Source organism: Hippocampus bargibanti, linkage group LG18 (assembly GCF_051943395.1).
Source record: "Hippocampus bargibanti isolate YZ-2025 linkage group LG18, ASM5194339v1, whole genome shotgun sequence".
Classification (NCBI taxonomy): Eukaryota; Metazoa; Chordata; class Actinopteri; order Syngnathiformes; family Syngnathidae; genus Hippocampus; species Hippocampus bargibanti.
This window is the reverse complement of record NC_142751.1, coordinates 11,981,649-12,005,231: the sequence shown is the minus strand read 5'-3', so window position 1 is coordinate 12,005,231 and position 23,583 is coordinate 11,981,649. Positions and strand designations below refer to the sequence as shown.

At 38.5% G+C, this 23,583-nt stretch overlaps 1 protein-coding gene across 5 annotated transcripts in view; it reads left to right on the top strand.

The window, feature by feature from the left end:
* The window catches only part of unc5cb (unc-5 netrin receptor Cb), a 201,977-nt gene that overhangs the window by 37,311 nt on the left and 141,083 nt on the right, over window positions 1-23,583 (top strand). For all 5 annotated transcript variants that reach the window (XM_089020912.1, XM_089020911.1, XM_089020913.1 and 2 more), the window contains 2 exons: window positions 14,599-14,701; window positions 22,399-22,569. In XM_089020912.1, coding sequence (XP_088877038.1) covers window positions 22,446-22,569 — 124 coding nt within the window. In that variant the 5' untranslated portion in view covers window positions 14,599-14,701; window positions 22,399-22,445. The remainder of the gene's footprint in view (window positions 1-14,598; window positions 14,702-22,398; window positions 22,570-23,583) is intronic.

Sequence of the window (23,583 nt, the reverse complement as noted above, 5' to 3'; positions counted from 1 at the left end):
GCAATGTCACCTTCACCAAAAACCATTTCATCCTCCCTCAACCAATCTGAATACGTGTGCGACGTTGATAAAGTTCCCCCAGCACTGATGTGAAGAAGGATAAGACTCCATCAGATTGTCATTATTTTCCCCTCCAATGTCAATTTCCTTGGGAATATTCCAATTCTGTCCCTCTTTAAAACCACCCCCGTTCCCTCGTCTGTTTGTGGGCATCGGATTGAAGATGTCCTGTGCGGTGCGGCGCTTCGAGATGATTGTCATCACGCTGCTACATTTCAATGCGTTCAACTATGAAGCTGGAAAATGGCCCAGAAATCAGTTGGCTTCCAAAGCAACTTGTTTACTATCTTTAGCTTGTGGTATCATTAGTTTTTTTTTTTCTCCAGAGTTTCCCCTTCAAGCTCATCCTGGCACATTTGGAACTGATGAGGTGTTTCTCCCTTCTTTCATCGTGTACCGCGCGGCCCTGCTGGCAGTACATAAATTAGCATGCCGTCGCGCCGCTCACTTTGGGATATTATGCAGAGAAAGCCACGACGGGCTTACTGGAGCAACATTACGGTGATTAATGCCGCGTTTAGCCATCTCGTAGAAGAAAAGTCCCCAAACTGTCGCTTGTCCTTCCCCCTTAATGCGGCAGACACTTTGACCTAAATGGGACTCGTCCAAGTAACTGCTGCTCATTGCTGCTTAAATAGCTAGCTATTGAGGTTTTTTTTTCCATGCTTGGGTGCCGATAAAACGCTAGCCAGACCTCTGGCATGAACTTGAAATGAGGACGGCTGTCCAAATAGCTAGCTAATTAGCTAGCAATTTGAGTTACTTCCGGGTTGAGTATAGCTAGCTAGCTAGCTGTCCAAATAGCTAGCTATTTGAGTTACTTCCGGGTTGAGTATAACTAGCTAAATAGCTCGCTGGCCAGGTAGCGAGTTAGATAGCTAGCAAGAGGCCAAATTAAGCTAACCTCTAAAAGGTTTTACTGTATTTTCAACCACACGATCCCACTCGGGCAATTCTGCAATTTTATTATTTTATATATATATTATTATTATTATAATGATTATTATTATTATTATTATTATTATTATTATTATTATTATTATTATAAATAAGTGTGTTTTTATATAATTTTACACATGACCTGCTCTATTATTAAGTTTGTATCCGGTTTATGCGATGAAATAGTTAAAAAGTTGTTTTCTACACTTTGAACTGATTAAGATTTTTTACATTGATTTTAATGGAAAGTGCTGTTTCGGTTTTTGAACAAATCGGTTTTCGAACAGGTTTCTGAAACGGATTATGGTCATATAACCGAGGTATCACTGTACATTTATATATCGGCTAAGAACATTTTTTTTATTGAATATTAGGTAAATGTTTAAAAAAATGGCCTGAATGAGATTAGCTGATTCAATAACTGCTACCTCTCATTGATCAATTAACGACACAACATAACCCATCCCCGTCATCCGTTCGAATACGCCGAGCGACGAGTGCTGTATGAGGCAACGTAAATTTGAGAATAAATAAAGCAAGCTGCTCATCTCAATATCCCGTCGGGTCGAACTGCCAAGATTCAAGAACACACAATGCGCCATCTGCTCCAAGCCACTCGCTTCAATATGGACTCGCTCCGAAAATTAACCGATGCTGTCATGATAAGAAGAAAGGAAGGGTAGAATAAATGCGCTAAAATGTAGATTTTGAAGATAGTGAAGGAGGTTAGAATGTGTGATAATTAATGTTCACGAAAAATGTAATCAAATGACACATTTTAGTAGGAAATTGGGAAACTATGAAAGCAATCTTTTTTTTTTTTTTTTAGTGTTTGGGTTTTTTTTAAGTAGCATATTGTTCAAAAAGTAAAGTAGCCATTTTGCATTAAAAAAAACAAATCCACTCCATTGACTAGACAGACGGATGTTAGGATAGTGGCAAAAAAAATACTCCTTAACTCATTCACTGCCATTCACAAATTTATCTGGGAATTGAAACTATGACGTAGAGCGCCATTTCCCAATTTGTTCGGGTTTTATTTTTTCATACTTGGGTGCCGATAATGCACTGGCCATGGTCTATGTCATTGTTTTTTTTCTTTTCCACAAGAGGTATCGTTTCTCTTTTTTCCATGTATATATAATAATAATAATAATACATTTCATTTCTAAGCGCCTTTCAAAACTCTCAAGGACACTTTACAGTCACCTGATATTTTTTCCTGCGGGTGAGCAGCGGCAGCCACATGCGCCAGCATTCACTCAACCCAGAAGTTCTTTCATTATTAGAATGAATAAACAAACCTATAAATAAATATATACATATGTATATATAAACAAACAAATACATCCATAAATACATAAATAAATACATTAGTACATACATAAATAAATACATAAATATATATAAACAAACATGTTAGCGCTTTGTTCCAGCTTCAGCTGTTGTCAGAGCGCTATATAAACCAGTATGTATATATATATATGTATTGCATTGTATTTTAGACAACCACCCACATTTCAAGCTCAGATAACTCCAGACCCATATAACTTAGATATTGCCTGTTTTATTCTGATGAAAGATGATAGTCTAAGATGTCTAACGCTGTATTGAATGTCTTTGTCATCCTAAAAAACTGTATGTAAAACTGCAATATTGAGGAATTGCATTGTATTTAGGACAACCACCCTCATTTCAAGCTCATATAACTCCAGATCATATAATTTAGTAATTAACTTTTTTTTCTGATGAAAGAAGAGACTAAGGTTTCAAACTCTGTATGGAATGTTTATGTAGTCCTATTTTATATCTATATTCTGTGGGTCCTGGAATTCAAGTGACAATGACAAAAACCCTGGCACTGGAGTGGACACATTTTTTTGCACATCATCTGGCAGTGAATGAGTTAATTAGTCAAGGGACCATATTTTGCAAATTATTGCACACAAAAAAATATAGACTGTTAATTTTAGATAATTGTTGACTCTTGCTTGTTTGTTTTTTTTGGTTGACATACAATAATAATGGGAGAATGGCGTTGGGTCGATAACAATGGGGATCAAACAGGGATCCCAAATGACCTCCACCTTATGTGGAATTTCTCACTTATGTCCCATTTCCTCTTTCCTAACCCGACTTTCTGACTTGCGGATGTTAACAAGCCATCATTACTCCAAGTCAAAAGTTTTACCCAAACAAATCCAGTCCTAAAATCCTCAACTTAAGTCTGACTCCATTCACGTTATCTGACTGCAGCCACCCCCCCCCCCCCCACCTCAACCTCCGCACGCCAGGATGTAATACGCTAAAATGATGAAGGGAAAAGGCGACGGTACTAGCGCTAACCCCCCTTAGGACTTAAACATCAAAGCTCCGGGAAACATGGCTAATCTCCTTCGTCTTCCTCCCCAGTGGGCCACTTAGAACACAATGAGGGAAAACGCGAGCGCCTGGCGGAAGGAGAAACGCATTGTATGCCACAAACAACACAAATCCAGGGTCGACATGCTTCCATTTGCGGCACTTTTTTGCGACAACAGTCTGCTAAAGCGATATACAGTAAAGTCTCGTTATATCGATATTCAAGGGAGTCCGAAAAAATATCGATATAACCGGGACTATCGATATATCAGACCCTGTTTGCATGTAATTTTCTCCGTGCGTGCATAGAAATAGTATCGATATAACCGGGACTATCGATATATCCGATATTGATATAACGAGACTTTACTATACTTGCACAAAAAGTACTGCCGTTACTATTGTATTTGTCAAAATATTGTGCAATATGTAATGCTGTGTTCTGCAGTGAAGAATATGGCACTCAAAAAGGAAAACACATTACTGTGTTTTACTTTTTTACAATGTTTTACACTGTAATGTGTTTTACTTGTTTTTTTTAAATGTCTTTGTCGTCCTAAAAAACTGTATGAAGCAATATTTATGAATTGCATTGTATTTAGGACAACCGCCCTCATTTCAAGCTCATATAACTACAGACCATATAATTTAGGAATTAACTTTTTTTTTCTGATGAAAGAAGAGACTAAGGTTTCAAACTCTGTCTGGAATGTTTATGTAGTCCTAAAAAGTGTAGTCCTATTTTATATCTATATTCTGTGGGTTCTGGAATTGTTTTACTTTTTTACAATGTTTTACACTGTAATGTGTTTTACTTTTTCAGTGCCATATTCTTCACTGCATGTGATAGAATAGTAACAGCAGTACTTTTTGTGCTATCTATTAGCTATCTACTAGCTGGCTGGCTTTCTCTCTATTTAGCTTTCTATTGGCTATATGGCTATCTAGTTGGCTAGCAATCTGGCTAGTTATCTGTTTGTTACCTTTTAGCTATCTACTAGCAGGCTGACTTTCTCTCTGTTTAGCTTTCTATTGGCTATATGGCTATCTAGTTGGCTAGCAATCTGGCTAGTTATCTGTTTGTTAGCTTTTAGCTATCTACTAGCTGGCTGGCTTTCTCTCTATTTAGCTTTCTATTGGCTATATGGCTATCTAGTTGGCTAGCAATCTGGCTAGTTATCTGTTTGTTACCTTTTAGCTATCTACTTGCAGGCTGACTTTCTCTCAATTTAGCTTTCTATTGGCTATATGGCTATCTAGTTAGCTAGCAATCTGGCTAGTTATCTGTTTGTTATATATATATATATCTGTTTGTTATATATATATATATATATATATATATATATATATATATATATATATATATATATATATATATATATATATATATATATATAGTGACTTTAAAGTGTCCTATAGAGTTTATAAATGGAATGTATTAGCCATTATTTCATTGCATATAATATCCATTATTTCAGACTATATGTCATTATCATTATCATTATGTATGTCCTGCAATTTGAGTGAAAATGATAACAACCCTGGCACTGGAGTGGACGCATTTTTGTCTGTCAGTCAATGAGTTAAAGTCGCCCCAAAATATGACACAGCGACGCAGAGGTTGGCTAACTTTTGCCACTTTTGACTGTAACGAGAGAAGAAGAATACAGTGTATTTGTTATTTTGTCTGTCTACTTACCACACACATCGTCGCACTAAGACCCAACGGGGCTTAACGGCCTTCCTGCCTGCCGTAACACAAACCTATCATTAAACTTAAGCGAGCAGATGCCGAAAGAAAAGCATTTTGGGCGATAATAAATGCGGTTTGGAAATTGTCCCTCGTGTGTATGTGTGGGGAGGGCGTGGAGAATCTAATCTATATGACCCTGAGGCCTGCGTGTATAGTGCACTATAATGGTATAAGATGCTCTGGTAACGCCTTCCGACCCTCCCAGCCCGCTGGCGGAGGTTGAGACCCCTCTTTTTCCAAAGAGAAAGCAGTGTGGGGGGGTGGCAGAGATTAGATTACTGCATTTAAATGTTGCGCTAATGAAAAGCGAGAAGCGCCATGTTTGCATTGGAGCAACAAGACGCTGTCAGGAAAAGATTTGGGAACTGAAGCTAAGCTTCAATCCTGTCATTTTTTTTTTCATAGCGAAAATGTAGATTTGACTGGAATAATAAGTTAAAAAAAACAACTCATTGACTGCCAGACGATGTACAAAAATGTGTCTACTCCAGTGCCAGGGTTTTTGTCATTTTCACTCAAATTGCAGGACACACAGAAAATTGAGTTTTAGAACTACTGACATAAACATTCAATTCAGTGTAAGAAACCTTATAATAACTATAATGATAATAATTTAATTTCGAAGCACCTTTCAGTTTATTTCTTTAATTATAATACCATAGCGCATTTATTAAACGTAAAATAAGGTATATTTTGTGTAGTTTTAAGGCTTAGAAAATGAAAAAGTAGAAAATTATGTTTTATGGGGAGCTGGGAACGAATTATTCTCATTTTAATGGTTTCCTATGGGAAATAATTCTTTGTGATACACACTTTTCGCCTTACACACTCTGTCTGGGAACCAATTAAGTTCGTAAGCCAAGGTATCACTGTACTTGAGTTAAAAAATAAGACTGTTCAGAAGATGCACATACTGTGCATTAAGACTGATCAACTCCTCCCATCTCATCAGTACGGCGCTAATATGAATTATCCTTTGGTGAAGATAAAGAATACATGCATGTGAGTACTTTTCCCTCTTCTTGCATTCAGTCTTTCTCCTGTCATTAAATACACTATATGCTCGTGTCAGATATATTTTCCTGCCAACCGCGTTCTGTTCTGAATTCAGTTTTATGCCGCCACATCCTCGACATTTGACTGCTGTTGTTTTTCATAGTTGGAATGCCGCACGATGTAAATGTGACAACAACAGTCAATGGCTGAGTTTATTCATTGGCACATTAGAAGATTTTTAAGTGCTTTTCAAAGCGACGTGCGTGTTTGCGTCTACTTTCATTTTAACCCTGCTTGGTTTGCATATCGTTCCCCTCCAGCGGCTTCTTTTTTTTAATGAGACAAGCTGGTCATTGCCGAAAAAAAAAAAAAGATTATTGCCATGCATCAGGCTGCACATGAGTGAATATACAGTAGATTGTTTTTCGCTATTTTAGGGGCAACGCGCAAACGCAGATTTACACTGTGAGGTTCAAAATAGAGAACCGGCCCCCATCAATATGTGTCAGTATAAAAAAACGTAATTAAAAAAAATCAATGGCAATGCATCAAAATCAGACTTAAAAATCTGACACATGTCAAATATCCGTCAGACATATGCGGTGGGGTTCATGGATGGTGAGACACTGACATTGGTTTTGATTGCTTAGTTCACTTTTTAGTTATAAATCCAACCTGGATTTTAGGCTGCTTATGGGCAGGCGCATATTTTGCCCGTACGGTGATACCTCGGTTTACGAACCCCTTGGCTTACGAACTTTTCAGTTTACGAATGTTAAATTTATGAACATTTTACCAAATGGACAGTACAGAGACAAAAAAAATGATATAAAAATTGAAATAAATAGGGCACTTGGCCTTACAGTGTAAATACCCCCACCCCCTTACACGGTGCAGCTGGGTGAGTGACACATTAGCGTTGACCCGTGCGGAGTAATGGCACCAGATTGCAGTTTGACACGCGGCGACCCCACCCTCGTCAACAGGAACCCCACAGGACGCTTGCTGCTAAATGTCTTCACTGCTTATTGGAATTTCTTTGATGAGCTCGGGTTTCGGGAGAACACGATCCCTCCCGTTCGCCCGCCGTGACTTGAAGCCATCTCGGTCGGCGTTTCGCGGTTTCGGATTCTCTTTTCTTGATCGTATAATGTGTCTTTGAGCCCCGCGGGGGGAGGTTTCTTTCCCATGCGGGGAAATCTCAAGTGGAAGTTAAAAAAAAAAAATCAAAAACAAATCAAACAGATTCCTGAGCTGTCATTACAGTGTGTTTACAGCAGCTTTTAGGAAGGTGCGGATTCCCCCCTCGGGCCTTCATAAATCACTGTTGACTTGCGCCAGTAGGCCCAAACACTAGCTGGATTGTATCATGTCACACGCACCTGGACAAAAGAATATATATAATACAGTGATACCTTGGCTTACGAATTTAATTGGTTCCCAGACAGAGTGTAAGGCGAACAGTCTGTATCCCAAAAATTAATTTCCCATAGGAAACCATTAAAATGACAATAATCCATTCCCAGGTCCCCTTAAAACATAATTTTCAACTAAATAAGCCTTAAAACTACACCTAATATATCTTATTTTATGTATAATAAATGTGTGATGGTATTCTAATTAAATAAATAAACTGTACTTTATAATAAAGTCATTTTATTTGCCTTTGTGATGGTCGTTGATGGCTTGATGGAATGGATAGCTTTTTGCATGAAGTGTCTCAAGGAACTGTAATATTGCAACAGATGCAAGCCGACACACGACAAACTTCATTAATAGCTGGTTCCCTCGCGTGTATGTTCTTTTCAAATTGTACTGATGGCTTGTGCGGGTTATTTGTGGAGCCTGATTGATGGGATATTTTAACCTTGCAGTCTACACTCTGCCTTCGAACTATCAAGTGGCTCTCATTGTGTGATTCCCAAAAAAGTTAGTATGCCAAGACTATATTCTCGCAAACATTAACGTTCGTAAGGCGAAAAGTTCGTTAGCTAAAGCGTTCGTAAGCCGAGGTATGACTGAATTCTAAATCGGAATGCTTTGGGGTATACACATTCGCTCAACTTTTTTTGTTCAAATCCCCTGCCAAAAAATATTGAAAAGGAAAAACCTCCAAAAGGGCATTTTTCCAAGACAAAATGGGGGTTGACTGGCTCAATAATTAATAATTACTTGCGTCGCCACCTTTTTTTGTTTGTGTTATGTGCAATCTATAAAGATTTTAATGTTCTTTGTCCAACAACTGGCGTCTTGGCAAAGTGTTGGGGAGACAACCAGCCAGATGGCTGCCAAAGCTTTGCTTGGGTGTCGTTAGGAAGCAGCAGATTTCCTACTTAAAGTTGATCTTTCATGCATTTCGCACCACTCTTGATATAAAGCTCAGTAAAGCTATCATTTTTTTTGATATAGCAACTGCTCTTGTTTTTTTTTAATAAACATAAATGTTTTACTTTTCACCATTTTTTTTTCATATACAGGTAACATCCGACTTACGACCGAGTTCCGTTCTGACCAAACGGTCGTAAGTCGAAATGGTCGTAAGTCGAAATCCATTCAAAATGTTGAATAGAGACTCAGAGGCTAAATGACTCACACCCCCCCCTGGTGCCATCACGTGGTCGATTGCTGTGCGGTAGTGAGATGCTGGCTGGCCATTTAATTACAATACCATGGCACATTTATTATACATAAAATAATGTATATTGTGTGTAGTTTTAAGGCTTATTTAGTTGAAAATTATGTTTTATGGGGAACTGGGAACGGATTATTCTCATTTTAATGGTTTCCTATCCGAAATTAATGTTTGGAATACACACTTTTCAACTTACACGCACTTTCTGGGAACCAATTACGTTTGTAAGCCAGGTTATCACTTCATATATTAAACTTGGGATGAAACCTGTACAGTATATAAATTAAACAATAGTAAATCACCCGGCTATACAGTCTATCAGCATTCGCGTTAGCAGCATTAGCAATAGCAGCTTTGTGTCGACCAATTGTCCATTTTGTTCCATAATAACCAGCCAGCGGGTGTCCAAATACTTTCTCAAAGCAACACCTTCACCGTTTTCACCCATTATCACATCATAGCCGCATTAAAAAGCGTAACCGATCCACCGCGGCGGTCGCCACAATCCGACAGACGTCTCCTCATTGATCGCTTTCCTTTTTCGCCTTTGAAAGCATCAATACATTTGAAAGCACCGTTTAAAGCCGGCGGGCGCATACGTTTCTCGCCCCCCCCCCCTCCCTCCGGCTGTCTCGGTCATAACAAGCACGGCGCCGAATAGCTTCGAGGCAAACTGCAGCAGGATAAAAAGTTCATAAAAGTTAACAAACTGCAACACGGTGAGAGTGAATATGTTAAAGGAATAATTCGGTCGGCGCATAGAAAACATGTTGGTCGCGAAAAAGCTACGCCATTGTGAATTAAACGACTTTTAATTAAGAAACACCTAACAAAGGCTTTTGTAAAACATATCATGAGCATACTTCAGACAATTACCATATTTTCTGATGCATAATATGCCTTATGAACATCCCGCAGCCTTTTTTTTTTTTTTTTTTTTTTTTTTCTTCAAAAATTCTGAATTGGATTTATGTTTAATAATTTAATAATAATTTATGTTTAATTGTGCTCATTTTTTATATGCATATTGTTTTATTATTTGTACAAATGTTCAAGCTGTATGCATATATTGGCTGAATTGATTTCCATTGGTGAAATGCAACTCATATGGTTACTTCTGGGTAGAGTGAACGCTGGCGCGAATGGCTGCCCCTGCTCACCCGCACAAAAGTGTCCTTGAGAGTTTTGAAAGGCGCTTAGAAATGAAATGTATTATTATTATTACAGTAAAGTCTCGTTATATCGATATTCAAGGGAGTCCGAAAAAATATCGATATAACCGGGACTATCGATATATCCGATATCAATATAACGAGACTTTACTGTATTATTATTATTATTATTATTATTATTATTATTATTATTATTATTATTATTCCAAAGACTCTTTTGGCTCAAATCCAGCTGGTCGCCAATGACAATGCTGCCGCTTATCGCTACTATTGTCGCAGCAAATGAGCAAAAGTCATCCTCAATCGTATACAGTGAGACCTCAACTTACGAACTTAATTGGTTCCCAGACAGAGTGTGTAAGGCGAAAAGTGTGTATCTCAAAAAAATATTTCCCATAGGAAACCATTAAAATGGGAATAATCCGTTCCCGGGTTTCCATAAAATACACTTTTCAACTAAATCAGTCTAAAAAAACTACACACAACATACCTTATTCTATGTATAATAAATGTGCTATTGTATTGTAATGAAAGAAATACACTGCATTGTATCATAAAGTCACTTTATTTACATTTGTGATGGTCATTTATGGCTTGATGGAATGGCGTTGGAGGTCGAAGGTCAAAGGGAATTGCTGTTTGGAAAGAGAGGCGCATTTCCTCTTGTGTTAGCAGCGGTTTTTTTTTTTCATCATTTCAAATAATGTACGGCATACTACAACTTTTATCCAGGAATTGTAATTATTTATAAGGGCAGCTATTAGACATGGTTGACTGGTATGCAACCCGGAAGTAACAACCTGGAGTTAGCTAGTTAACTAGCTATCTCACTGGTTAGGTAACTATCTGGCTTGCTATAGCTTGTGTTCAAATTGGGAAAACGTTCACATTTGCCTCCGACTAGATTTATGATTTCATTTAAATGTACATTTTGGATCCGAATCACTATGACAAAGATGCATTAGGTTTAAAAAATAATAAGTAGTGGAACTGTGTGCAGCATAAGGTGGAGAAAGGACGTGCACCCCTCCCTTCCCCACCACCCCCAAACCAAAGATAGGGCTCTTCTCCTTCCCCGTCCGTCCGTCCGTCCTTGACACACTTTCGCAAGGTGGCCGCCGCATCCCAGTAGAGTCCGCACAAACCGCCGCAACATCTATCTCCCGCTGTGCGGCCCACTTCCAATGCTTTCGGCCGTCCCTCAGATAATTCCCTCACACGGAGTGATTAATGTCTGTTTACTTGGGAGAGGCCAAACCTGCTCCCCAGACGGGAGGTGGAGGGACTAGAGGAAAGCGGGGACGGCTGAGGAGGCTTCTTGTCCGGATATATTGACCAGGCTGCGATGAGATTGTCTCCAAAAGATGTTTTAGGAAGGAGATAAAGCACGGCGCATGAAAAGTTAACTTCACAATTGGTAGAAAGCTAATAAATTCCATTTATAAGTGCCTGTCAAAACTCACATTTAGCGCATATTCTGGTGTTCATTTGGATTTGACAAACTCTTATCTTGGAAATTTTGCCATAAAATCCCTTATTGGAAAATAATAGTAATACTACTACTACTACTACTACTAATAATTTTTAATAATAATATTAATACTAATAATAATAATAAAATAAATTGCATTTATAAGCACCTTTCAAAATTCACATTTAGCGACTATTTCGGTGTTCATTTGGATTCGACGAACTCCACCATGTACATTTTGCGATAAAAAGCCCTCATTGGAAAAGCATAATAATAATAATAAATTCCATTTATAAGCGCCTGTCAAAACTCACATTTAGCGAATATTTTGGTGTTCATTTGGATTCGACGAACTCCACCGTGTACATTTTGCGATAAAAAGCCCTCATTGGAAAAGCATAATAATAATAATAATAATAATAATAATACATTCCATTTATAATCACCTTTCAAAATTCACATTTAGCGACTATTTCGGTGTTCATTTGGATTCGACGAACTCCACCGTGTACATTTTGCTATAAAAAGCCCTCATTGGAAAAGCATAATAATAATAATAATAATAATAATAATAATAATAATAAAAATAATAATAAAAATAAATTCCATTTATAAGTGCCTGTCAAAACTCACATTTAGCGAATATTTTGGTGTTCGTTTGGATTTCACAAACCCCATCTTGGAAATTTTGCCATAAAATCCCTTATTGAAAAGTAATAGTAATACTACTACTACTACTACTACTAATACTACTCCTACTACTACTTCTACTACTAATACTACTACTAATAATAATTTTCATAATAATAATATTTGTAATAATATTATTTTTAATAATTATTATTATAATTATAATAATAAATTACATTTATAAGCACCTTTCAAAATTCACATTTAGCGACTATTTCGGTGTTCATTTGGATTCGACGAACTCCACCGTGTACATTTTGCGATAAAAAGCCCTCATTGGAAAAGCATAACAATAATAATAATAATAATAATAAATTCCATTTATAAGTGCCTGTCGAAACTCACATTTAGCGAATATTTTGGTGTTCGTTTGGATTTGACAAACCCCATCTTGGAAATTTTGCCATAAAATCCCTTATTGAAAAATAATAGTAATACTAATACAACTACTACTACTATTTTTAATAATAATATGAATACTAATAATAATATAATAATAATAATAATAATAATAATAATATTAATAATAATAATAATAATAAATTGCATTTATAAGCACCTTTCAAAATTCACATTTAGCGACTATTTCGGTGTTCATTTGGATTCGACGAACTCCACCATGTACATTTTGCGATAAAAAGCCCTCATTGGAAAAGCATAATAATAATAATAATAATAATAATAAATTCCATTTATAATCACCTTTCAAAACTCACATTTAGTGAATACTTTGGTGTTCATTTGGATTCGACAAAGTCCACCTTGTAAATTTTGCGATAAAAGCCCTTATTCGAAAAGCAAGACACTGCAACCCTATTTGTATAGCACATTTGATACACAATGCAACTCAATGTGCTGCACACAACAAAAAAAATGTAAGATTTGTAGATGGTCCATTTCAAAATGATGCAAGCCCCCCCCCCCCCAAAAAAAAAAAAAAAAAGAAAAGAAAAAACGCTTATGTGTCTGTTTACCTGTATGCATTCCAGGAAGTCTCTGTCTTGATGGACGGGCAAATTGATATTTTGACTTTGGTCACTTCTCCCCTTTCCCCTCCTGCAGGCGTAGCGGCGGTAATGGAAGAGGACTGTAAATAAGTGGACGGTTCTTGACAAATGAATCCATTAACATTTTCCTGTGTCGCCTGGTGAGCAGATTTGCTGTTTTATGGAGCAGTGGGGGGGGGGAGAGCCAGTAAATCTGAGGGTGCCGTAAGGGCGAGTCGCTGAGAGCACGCCGGGGAACACATCTCCCATGATGCAGCACTTTATCTCTCTCCCAAATGGCATCTTTATCTGCCTAAATTAAGTTTTGATTCCTTGCCACATACGGCGCCGCAAATCACTTTTAATACTGATATCAAAAGCGGCCGTAAAGGGCCCAAAGCTGATGGCGAGCAGCTTTACTGTTGAGACACCTACTCGGGCGGTCATACCGGCCAGAGGGGGCGTTAAGTCACACGTCGACACGCTAGGACGCAATCGCTGCAATGCCATCTCATACCTTTCCAGGACACTTCGTATCTGTCTTTAGTTTTAAATCATTATTATCATGTTGTATTCTTTAGAATGTCTTATGTTCTCGCCATTATGACTCCCTCTCATTGTAAACAATCTGTGAATTAATTGAGTTTAATATATTCTGTGCTGCTCTTTCTGGTTTCACATGTGGAACCTGTTTAAAATCCTCAGAAAGCTACTGTAATTATCTCATTCTTTACAGAGGATAAAGAATATGTGCCGATGCACAACGTCAGTGAAAGCTCAAATATCCGTTGCCTGGTGAGTTATTACGCCACTTTGATGATCTTTGTTTGCCCGTTGTGGTATTGTATGCTAGAATCAAGCTAGGTATACTCCAAGGCAAAGTTTGTTCACTCATGCACTGCCAAATGCTGTGCAAAAATGTGTCCACTCCAGTGCCAGGGTTCTTATCATTTTCACTCAAATTGCAGGACCCACAGAATATTGAGTTTCGGACTACGTAAACATTCAATGCAGCGTAAGAAATCTTAGACTCTCTTCTCTCATCAGAAAAAAAACAGTCAATTCCTAAGTTATATAGGTCTGGCGTTATCTGAGCTTGAAATGGGGGCAATACAGTACAATACATACATATTGATTTATGTAGTGTTTTAACAATAGCTGAAGCTGGAAAAAAAGCCTTGTGGAAGGGGAAAAAAAACATTGCCAGAGGCCATTACCAGTGCTTTTTCGGCACCCAAACAAGAAAAAAACTAAACCCGAACAAATTCGGAAATGGCGCTCTACGTCATATTTTCAATTCCCAAATAAATGTGTGAATGGGTTAATTGTGTGAGGTCTGATGACTTGTCAACCCATTTACGCCAAGCGCGTTCATATGAACACAGATACATTCATTGAGAAGGTCCCGCCCTCCTTGTTCGTGACGTCACGCAAGGACGTATTTTAGATGCTAAAAAACGTTTTTCTGATGTCAGTTAGGAAACAAAAAAAAATGATGTCGCTTGTCCTTTAAAAGTTGCATCTTGTATACGTTTCAGCCAAGCGAATCACAAACCCGACTTGAGTCAACTCATGCGAATGGAGACTCCTACCTTGGCGCGGACTGAGAAAGACGGACCCCCCCCCACCGCCCCCCAAAAGGTGATTTAATTCATACCTATGATTAATTTCCTATTCCCATTTTCACCCTCCGATGCTTATCTTTCAAATTGCACCGAAGCCCGCGTGTGCAATTGAGTTACGTGCGCTTTACAAAGGAGTTTCCATCTTCCAAACTGCATTACGATGCGCGTGCATTAGCATCTTCCATTTTGTTTGTTTGTTTATGGCCTGGTCCGACTGTCTGTCTCCTTGTCTAATTGAGCGATTGCCCGACAGCGGAGATGGTCGTTCGTTGAGTGGACGGGTGCATTATGGGATGTCTGTAGTGCAGTTTAAAAAAAAAAAAAAAACAGTCAATGGAAAATCCGCCATATTTACAGTGTAAATTGCCAGTTTAATGCTAACACTCAACAGGAAGTCCATTAGACCTAGCATGAAATTAGCATTATAATAATAATACATTTCATTTATAAGCGCCTTTCAAAACTCTTAAGGTCACTTTACAGTCTCCATTAGCTAATAGATAACTCATAGATAGTTAGCTAGATAGTTGAATAACTCAAATAGGTAGAAAGTTAGCTAGCTAATAAATAACTAATAGCTAGATAGCTAATAGATAACTCATAGATAGTTAGCTAGATAGTTGAATAACTCAAATAGGTAGAAAGTTAGCTAGCTAATAAATAACTAATAGCTAGCTAGATAGCTAATAGATAACTCATAGATAGTTAGCTAGATTGTTGAATCACTCAAATAGGTAGAAAGTTAGCTAGCTAGCTAATAAATAACTAATGTAAATTATGTAAATATTGTATTGTAAATGTTGTAAATATTATTATGTAAATAATGTAAATTTCTCCACTGTGAGACTAATAAAGGCATATCCAATCCAATCAAATAGCTAGCTAGCTAGATAGCTAATAGATAACTCATAGATAGTTAGCTAGATAGTTGAATAACTCAAATAGGTAGAAAGTTAGCTAGCTAGTAAATAACTAATAGCTAGCTAGATAGCAAATAGATAACTCAGATAGTTAGCTAGATTTTTGAATCACTCAAATAGGTAGAAAGTAATGTAAATTATGTAAATATTGTATTGTAAATGTTGTAAATATTATTATGTAAATGTAAATTTCTCTACTGTGAGACTAATAAAGGCATATCCAATCCAATAGCTAGCTTGCTAGATAGCTAATAGATAACTCATAGATAGTTAGCTAGATAGTTGAATAACTCAAATAGGTAGAAAGCTAGCTAGCTAATAACTAATAGCTAGATAGCTAATAGATAACTCATAGATAGTTAGCTAGATAGTTGAATAACTCAAATAAGCATTGTTAGAACTTGGCGGATATTTGCGCTCCCAAATTTTGACGATTTCATGCTCAGGATAATTTGTCAGTGCCATCAAAACCCAATCCAATGTTTAGCGGGCCCTTGCCGGGTGTTGTGATTTTACTGAAAAATTTGTAGCATATCTCTCACCACCGTTTTTCTTGACATGCCGCCAAGAGGTCGTGGTCATTTTACACATTTCCGCAAGGTCGTGACGGTGGAATCCCATAATGCAAAGTGCTCTGAGTGAGGCTGGTAAATGCAGTCTGAATGACATCTAATCGTCGTCGTGATTCTTTTTTTTTTTTCCTTCCCCTTTCTTCTGTCTGGAGTTGAAGTGGTCTATTTTGTAATATTTTAAGCTAAATGGCTCCATTAGGCAAAAGGAAATCGGTTCACCCGAAAGACCTTGAACTATTTCGATGATGCATCACAGGGACCTTCATTAGAAACACCCGACAAAAGTTAGCTGCACCATTCGTTTATTTTAAACGTGAGCTTCATCAAAGCCACAAAACTACGGTTTCATCTCTATTTGCTATCTAGCTGGCTAGCTACCTAGCTAGCTCAATCGCTATTTGTTATCTAGCTGCTAGCTAGCTCTCTCTTTGCTATCTATCTAGTTAGCTATTAGCTATCTATTATCCTGTGACTGTAAAGTGTCCTTGAGTTTTGAAAGGCGCTTATAAATGCCATGTATTATTATTATTAGTAGTAGTATTAGTATTAGTAGCTGGTTAGCTAGCTTTCTATCTAGTTGAGTTACTTCTGGGTTGAGTGAACGCTGGCGCGTGCGGCTGCCGCTGCTCACCCACGGAAAAACTGATCCAGTGACTGCAAAGTGTCCCTGAGAGTTTTGAAAGGCACTTAGAAATCAAATGTATTATTATTAATACAGTAAAGTTCTATAAACATAAGTTATGTATTTGCTATATATCTGACTAGCTATCGAGCTAGCTCAATCGCTATTTGTTATCTAGCTGCTAGCTAGCTCTCTATTTGCTATCTAGCTAGCTATTAGTTATCTATTATCCAGTGACTGTAAAGTGTCCTTGAGAGTTTTGAAAGGCACTTAGAAATCAAATGTATTATTATTAATATTATCATTATAATTCTATAAACATAAGTTCTGTATTTGCTATATATCTGACTAGCTATCCAGCTAGCTCAATCGCTATTTGTTATCTAGCTGCTAGCTAGCTCTCTATTTGCTATCTAGCTAGCTATTAGTTATCTATTATCCAGTGACTGTAAAGTGTCCTTGAGAGTTTTGAAAGGCACTTATAAATCAAATGTATTATTATTAATATTATCATTATAATTCTATAAACATAAGTTCTGTATTTGCTATATATCTGACAGCTATCCAGCTAGCTCAATCGCTATTTGTTATCTAGCTGCTAGCTAGCTCTCTATTTGCTATCTAGCTAGCTATTAGTTATCTATTATCCTGTGACTGTAAAGTGTCCTTGAGAGTTTTGAAAGGCGCTTATAAATGAAATGTATTATTATTACTGTTAACAAAATCCGCATGTGCGTTAACATCAAGGAACGACCATGTCTTGTAGTACCAATATTGACCTGTGAGAGGCAGTGTGGTGCAACTAGATCACAAAGTAGTAGAGGAACTCAAAAGAAGTCAGGCTAATAGCGTTATTGATGCCCTAAGGGTAAATTTGAAAGAAATGGCCAACATTGGATTCAACCCACTTTCTCATTTAAAGCATTTTTTCTTTTTATTATACCATGATGTGCTTTTAAAAGGTCATTTCAGTCGTTTTTGTGGCTTTTTGTGATTCAAGCAGACACACACGCACAAAGGCCTTCGTGAGTCATAAAGCATGCAAATAAACTTCAAGGCCTCTGTTGCTCTTGCACTTAAATGGGGAAGTAGTTTGCCCAATCGTACGGATCTTTTTTTTTTTCCCTGAGCTCAGAACCCCTTGCTCCCCAACTACCCCCCCACCCCCATCCCCATCCTCTCCACAAGTCTGGGTCATCATGCATTATAGTATCGGGTTTCCTTTGAGACTAACATCCATCAAGCGGCACTCCCGAAGACATCGCTCTTGACAGACTTGGGCATGTAACAGGGGGTAAAGGGGTGGATTTGGGGGGAGGGGGGTGTAGGCGGTTGAGGGGAAGAGGCTGAAGGTGTTACCAACCCGGGTGGCATTCACACTTCTCGCACCGCTTGCCATTTCTGTCATATTGCACATTTTAACGCCTACTGTAGATGTCATATTGCTTCAGGGAGGAGGGGGGAGGGGGGGGGGTTGAGGGGTGTTGTTGTTGTTATAATTTTTTTTTTGTCCAGATAGCAAACCTTTCTGTATATCCTGTTCTTCTCTGATAATATGTTTTATCATTTTGAATTGCATATAAAATGATTTAAAGTAGGGTTGAGCAAGGTATCATAAATGTCAGATCACGCTGACATATTCATATAATATTGATAATATATTCATATGATCATTCATATCAATATAATATTCACATATGTCATATTTCGCCCTGCCCAGAAGGTAGCCAATAGTGCCGATTAGGAGGTACATGCTCCCTCATAATAAAAAAAAAAATACACATCTATCTGCCTTGTTTTATTTTGAAAAACTGAGATACAAAAATCATAATGGTGTTGTTGATTTATGCCATTTAACGTATTTTCCGGTGTATAAGGCGCACCCTAAAGGCTTGCTTTCCTTCAAAAAATGATAATAATAATAATAATAATAATTAATACATTTCATTTCTAAGCACCTTTCAAAACTCTCAAGGTCACTGGACAGTCACAGGATAATAGATAGCTAATAGCTAGTTAGATAGATAGCAAATAGAGAGCTAGCTAGCAGCTAGATAACAAATAGCGATTGAGCTAGCTGGATAGCTAGTCAGCTATATAGCAAATACAGAACTTATGTTTATAGAATTATAATGATGATATTAATAATAATACATTTCATTTCTAAGTGCCTTTCAAAATCTCAAGGACACTTTACAGTCACAGGATAAGTTTTTCTGCGGGTGAGCAGCGGCAGCCACACACGCCAGCGTTCACTCAACCCGGAAGTAACTCAAATAGATAGAAAGCTAGCTAGCTAATACATAGCTAATAGATAGTTAGCCAAATAGCTAACTAGATAATGTGCCACAACATGTCTCGTAACCACTGTTGATTTGAAATTGCATACACTTGACTGGAATGACCCGAGCATATTTGGAATCTATGTTGATTCTAATTCATAAATTGGCCCACGCGTTAAGGACTAAGCTAATGCTAATGCTAATTTCTTATTGGCTGGAGCTTTGGCGGCATTCTGTGGCATTTGACAGAAAGAGTTGGAGGATTTTTTTCTCGGCACAACAGACCCCCCCCCCCTCCTCACAACAACACAGCGCCATAAACTCGATCCGCCGAGTCACTGCTTGCTAACAATGCTAATATGTTTTTAAGCTAGCCGCAAATGAATAGCAATGGAGTCTCAGTGTACATTATTCAACATTGAAGAAGATGAACTAGAAACATCAATAAGAATCAGAATTAGAATCATCTTTATTGCCAAGTATGTAGAACACATAAGGAATTTGTCTCCAGTAGAACACGCTGAACTAGTATCATCATAAACACATTGAAAAGAGGCACGAAACAGTTGTATTTGGGTTACTGTTTATAGAGTTAATGGCCTGAGGGAAGAAGCTGTTTAAATGTCCGCTGGATTTGGTGTGCACGGATCAGTAGCGCCTGCCTGAGGGGAGTAGCTGGAAAAGGTGGTGGGCAGGGTGCGGAGGGTCCAGTAGGATTGATTCTTGCTGAGCTTTTTGCTTATTTCTTTACTCTTTAGTCAGAAAAAAAGATAGTGTATATGAGCCATTGCAATGCAGCAAAATAAAGCTCAATTGGTGACTTGCCGCACTGTGACACGCCGACGGCAGGGTTAAGTGGATATACGCGGCGGGAGATAGTGTTTCGCCCGCGCGCCGCTTCAGCATTGTTTAAGAATGACGGCAACCTCGCCCTCCTTCCTCGGCTTTTCATATTCAACGGATATGAGATGATATAGAACGTGATGATAGGGATGAATTCATCCAAAAGCTGGACTCGTCCTGCCGCGTTGACGTCACCTTCAACCCAAAGCGAGCTACATTCTGCTGCGTTTGAATACAAGTGTCCAAAAACCGAAAGCACCCCCCCCCCCCTCGCGCATCCCAGCAGGCCAGACAGGAGTAATTTCCTGCATCACCCTTACATGAAAGCCAGAAGCTGAAAGCGATGACAGCTGCACGCCGACATCTCCGCCAAATGGTGATGGAGGTCCGTGAGAATTAGATTCATATTTTAAAAGTCATCACATTTCATTTGGCGAAAGATAGCGTCCGCTACGCATTTTGCATGAATCACCAGGAGGCGGTATTTCTTCCACATCTGTCATTCAGAGAAAATCGGCCTCTAATCAGAACCGCCCGAGTAAATTTCCTCCATGCCATGAAATTTGTATAAACACCTGCACCTGGAAATGAAATTTTTATAGCTCGTCAGTCGGTCAACCAAGGCGCATATTTTACATTTTTACACACTACCAAACAAACAAAAAAACGTATGCCAATAGATGGATGGACAAACTCCCAAAATATGGATGTCAATATGTCAATTTTAACACCATTTCATTCCACATCAGTATATTGCAAATTTCGCCATTGTGGGACGAATAAAGGTTTTCTGATTCTGATCAGTAAAAAAAAAAGGACTCCTCCGACTCCGAATCATTATACCACTCCCACTTTGGACGCTATCTAGCTGGCTATCTATTGGATAGCTATTAGCAATCTATTATCAAGATAGCTTTCTATCTATTTGAGTTACTTCCTGTTAGCTATGTAGCTGTATAGCCATCTAGCTATCTATCTATATAGCTAGCTATCTATAGGCTGTCTATTAGCTAGCTAGCGTTCTATCTATTTGAGTTACTTCCTGTTAGCTGTATAGCCATCCAGCTATATATCTATCTAGCTAACTATTAGCTAGCTAGCTTTCTATCTATTTGAGTTACTTCCTATTAGCGGTATAGCCATCCAGCTATATATCTATCTAGCTAACTATTAGCTAGCTAGCTTTCTATCTGAGTTACTTCCTGTTAGCTGTATAGTCATCCAGCTATATATCTATCTAGTTAACTATTAGCTAGCTAGCTTTCTATCTATTTGAGTTACTTCCTGTTAGCTACATAGCGGTATAGCCATCTAGCTATATATCTACTAGCTATATATTGGCTATTAGTTATCTCTTAGCTCGCTAGCTTTCTATCAGTTTTGAGTTGATTCCGACTTGAGTGAACGCTGGCGCGTGCGACTGCCGCTGCTCACCCACAGAAAAACGTATCCTGTGAGTGTAAAGGAAACTTGAGAGTTTTGAAAGGTGCTTAGAAATTACATATATTATTATTATTATTATTATTATTATTATTATTAAAGAATTGGGGATCATTCATTCAATTACGATACTCATATACAAATTTACTTATCATAATTGAGCCTCAAGATGGCAGAACTTAGCACAGGCGGGTCACCGGCACTACTGCCTAATGTATTAATTCTACATGCTGGCCAGATTAAAAAAATGACCATGGGCCAAAGTCGGCCCCCAGGCCTGACTTTGGACATCCCTGGTGTATGGCTATGAATGCGTGAATTACGTATAGAAAGATGTCTTCTTTGCATCAATGCTGAGGAGGTTATGAAAAGATGTCTTCCTTCCAATCTCTATTGAAGAATGATGGATAACGAATGAGTCGTCTGTAATAAAAAGGGATACACAATATACATATCTAATGAATGTGACCGTTTGCGCGAGTGTTTGCGCGTATGCCGCAAACGACTTCCTCCACCCTCCGTCCATTCCCTGTCAACGGCGTTATCCACGCCAGGTTTTGTCAACGCGCCGCCACTTTGCAGGAGCCTTTGGATTGGCTGAAGGAGGAAAGGTAGCCCGCTGAGACCTCTCCTCTCATTTCTCTTCTGTTCAAGTCCACATTCAGTGGCATTAGCGCGCACGCAGTCACAGTCACGCACACGTTTGGCCCACTCTCGTAGGGAACGTTGACAAACACGTACGCTCGTACACAACGTGGAATTTTTAAGGAAGTGACAGCGACGAGTCACCGGCGTGGGGGAAAGGGGGACTTAAAGCGGAGCATGCGTCCTGCACCGGCTCGTGGAGCCTCAAGTGAGCGTCTCAAAGTGTGCAGGAAACGGACAGAGATTTGAACGCCGACGGTCCTTTCTGGCGGAGCTCCGCAAAAAAAAAAAAAAAAACAGTTTTGGATTAATTAACGGCTCCATACTTTTTTTTGGTGGGGGGGGGCTGTTAAGTTTAGTTTTTGTAATTCGTCATCTGTGTGCACAAGAAAACAGAAGCCAACCACCCGGGGAGCGCAGTTTTGGCTCCTCCGTCATGGACCGTGACGCTAATCGAGACGCCCGGAGACAACCGAGGAGGTCGCCGCCGGAGACGTCCACCTTGCCGGTGTTGCTGCCGTTTCTGCTCCTTGCTACCTTCCGCACCGGCCTGGCTCAAGGTAAAGTTCGCATGACCTCTTGGGAGTTTGCTTTTTTGGGTAAAAAAAAAAAAAAAAAAAGAGTTGGATTATTAACTCTACTTGGGAATCGATTAACAAAAAAGTCTGGTTAAACTTATCAGGCAATAATCAACATGTGACGTCATATCGGGATAACAGTTGTGTATTTTTTCAATGTTATTCTTCAATGTTGACTTGGTTGAGCTTGTCAAATTACAACAAAGTGAATTGCGGAGCCCCAAAAAACGGAATAACTACATTTTGAAGAAAAAAAATCGGAAATAGATAAAAATGTAAAACTGACATTACAAAGACGTTACAACCAAGCACCACAAAACAAGTATTGACTGAAGTCTAAAGAAAAAAAAAACATGAACCAATCGTTCCTCTACGTGCCAACAAATTGATGCCTTTTGTGTATTCTTTACATGTTGGACGAAAATTACAACCACAAGTCCCCAAAAATGCTAATTATGATCAAGAAAGGCATTACTATGACCTCAACTCAATCAAATGTGCATGTCGATGTTAACGCAAGGGGAAATATAAAAAGAGGGTAGGATGGAATTACTCATTCCCTGCAAAACAAGGGTGACATTTCTATTGTGAGAAAAATTTCCAAGCAAGTCTTTACTACCCCCCCGCCCCCCCCCCCCCCCCCACTACCCATCGCTGTCTGCTAAGTGTTGCGATAACATTAGAAGGCACCAAGCCATTTACTTTAATCTGCTGCTTCCTCAAATCAGATGGTGGGGTGTCAAACAAAGCGGGGAACGAGGGTGGTGGACGCAGTTTGTGCGAGTTTTCGGTCTGCGTGTTTTTGATGGCAAGGAAATCAAGGAAATTTATGACAATTTGGTGGACGTTGGGTTGGAATGTACACCTAAGTATAGCGAATGCAGTCTGTGACACATGTTTCCATCAATATTTATTTTTCTGTTTAATGTATCGCCATTTAAAAAAATAATAATTGCCCAAAATTAGCATTTGAGCTGCAGTTAGCTAGCGAGCTAG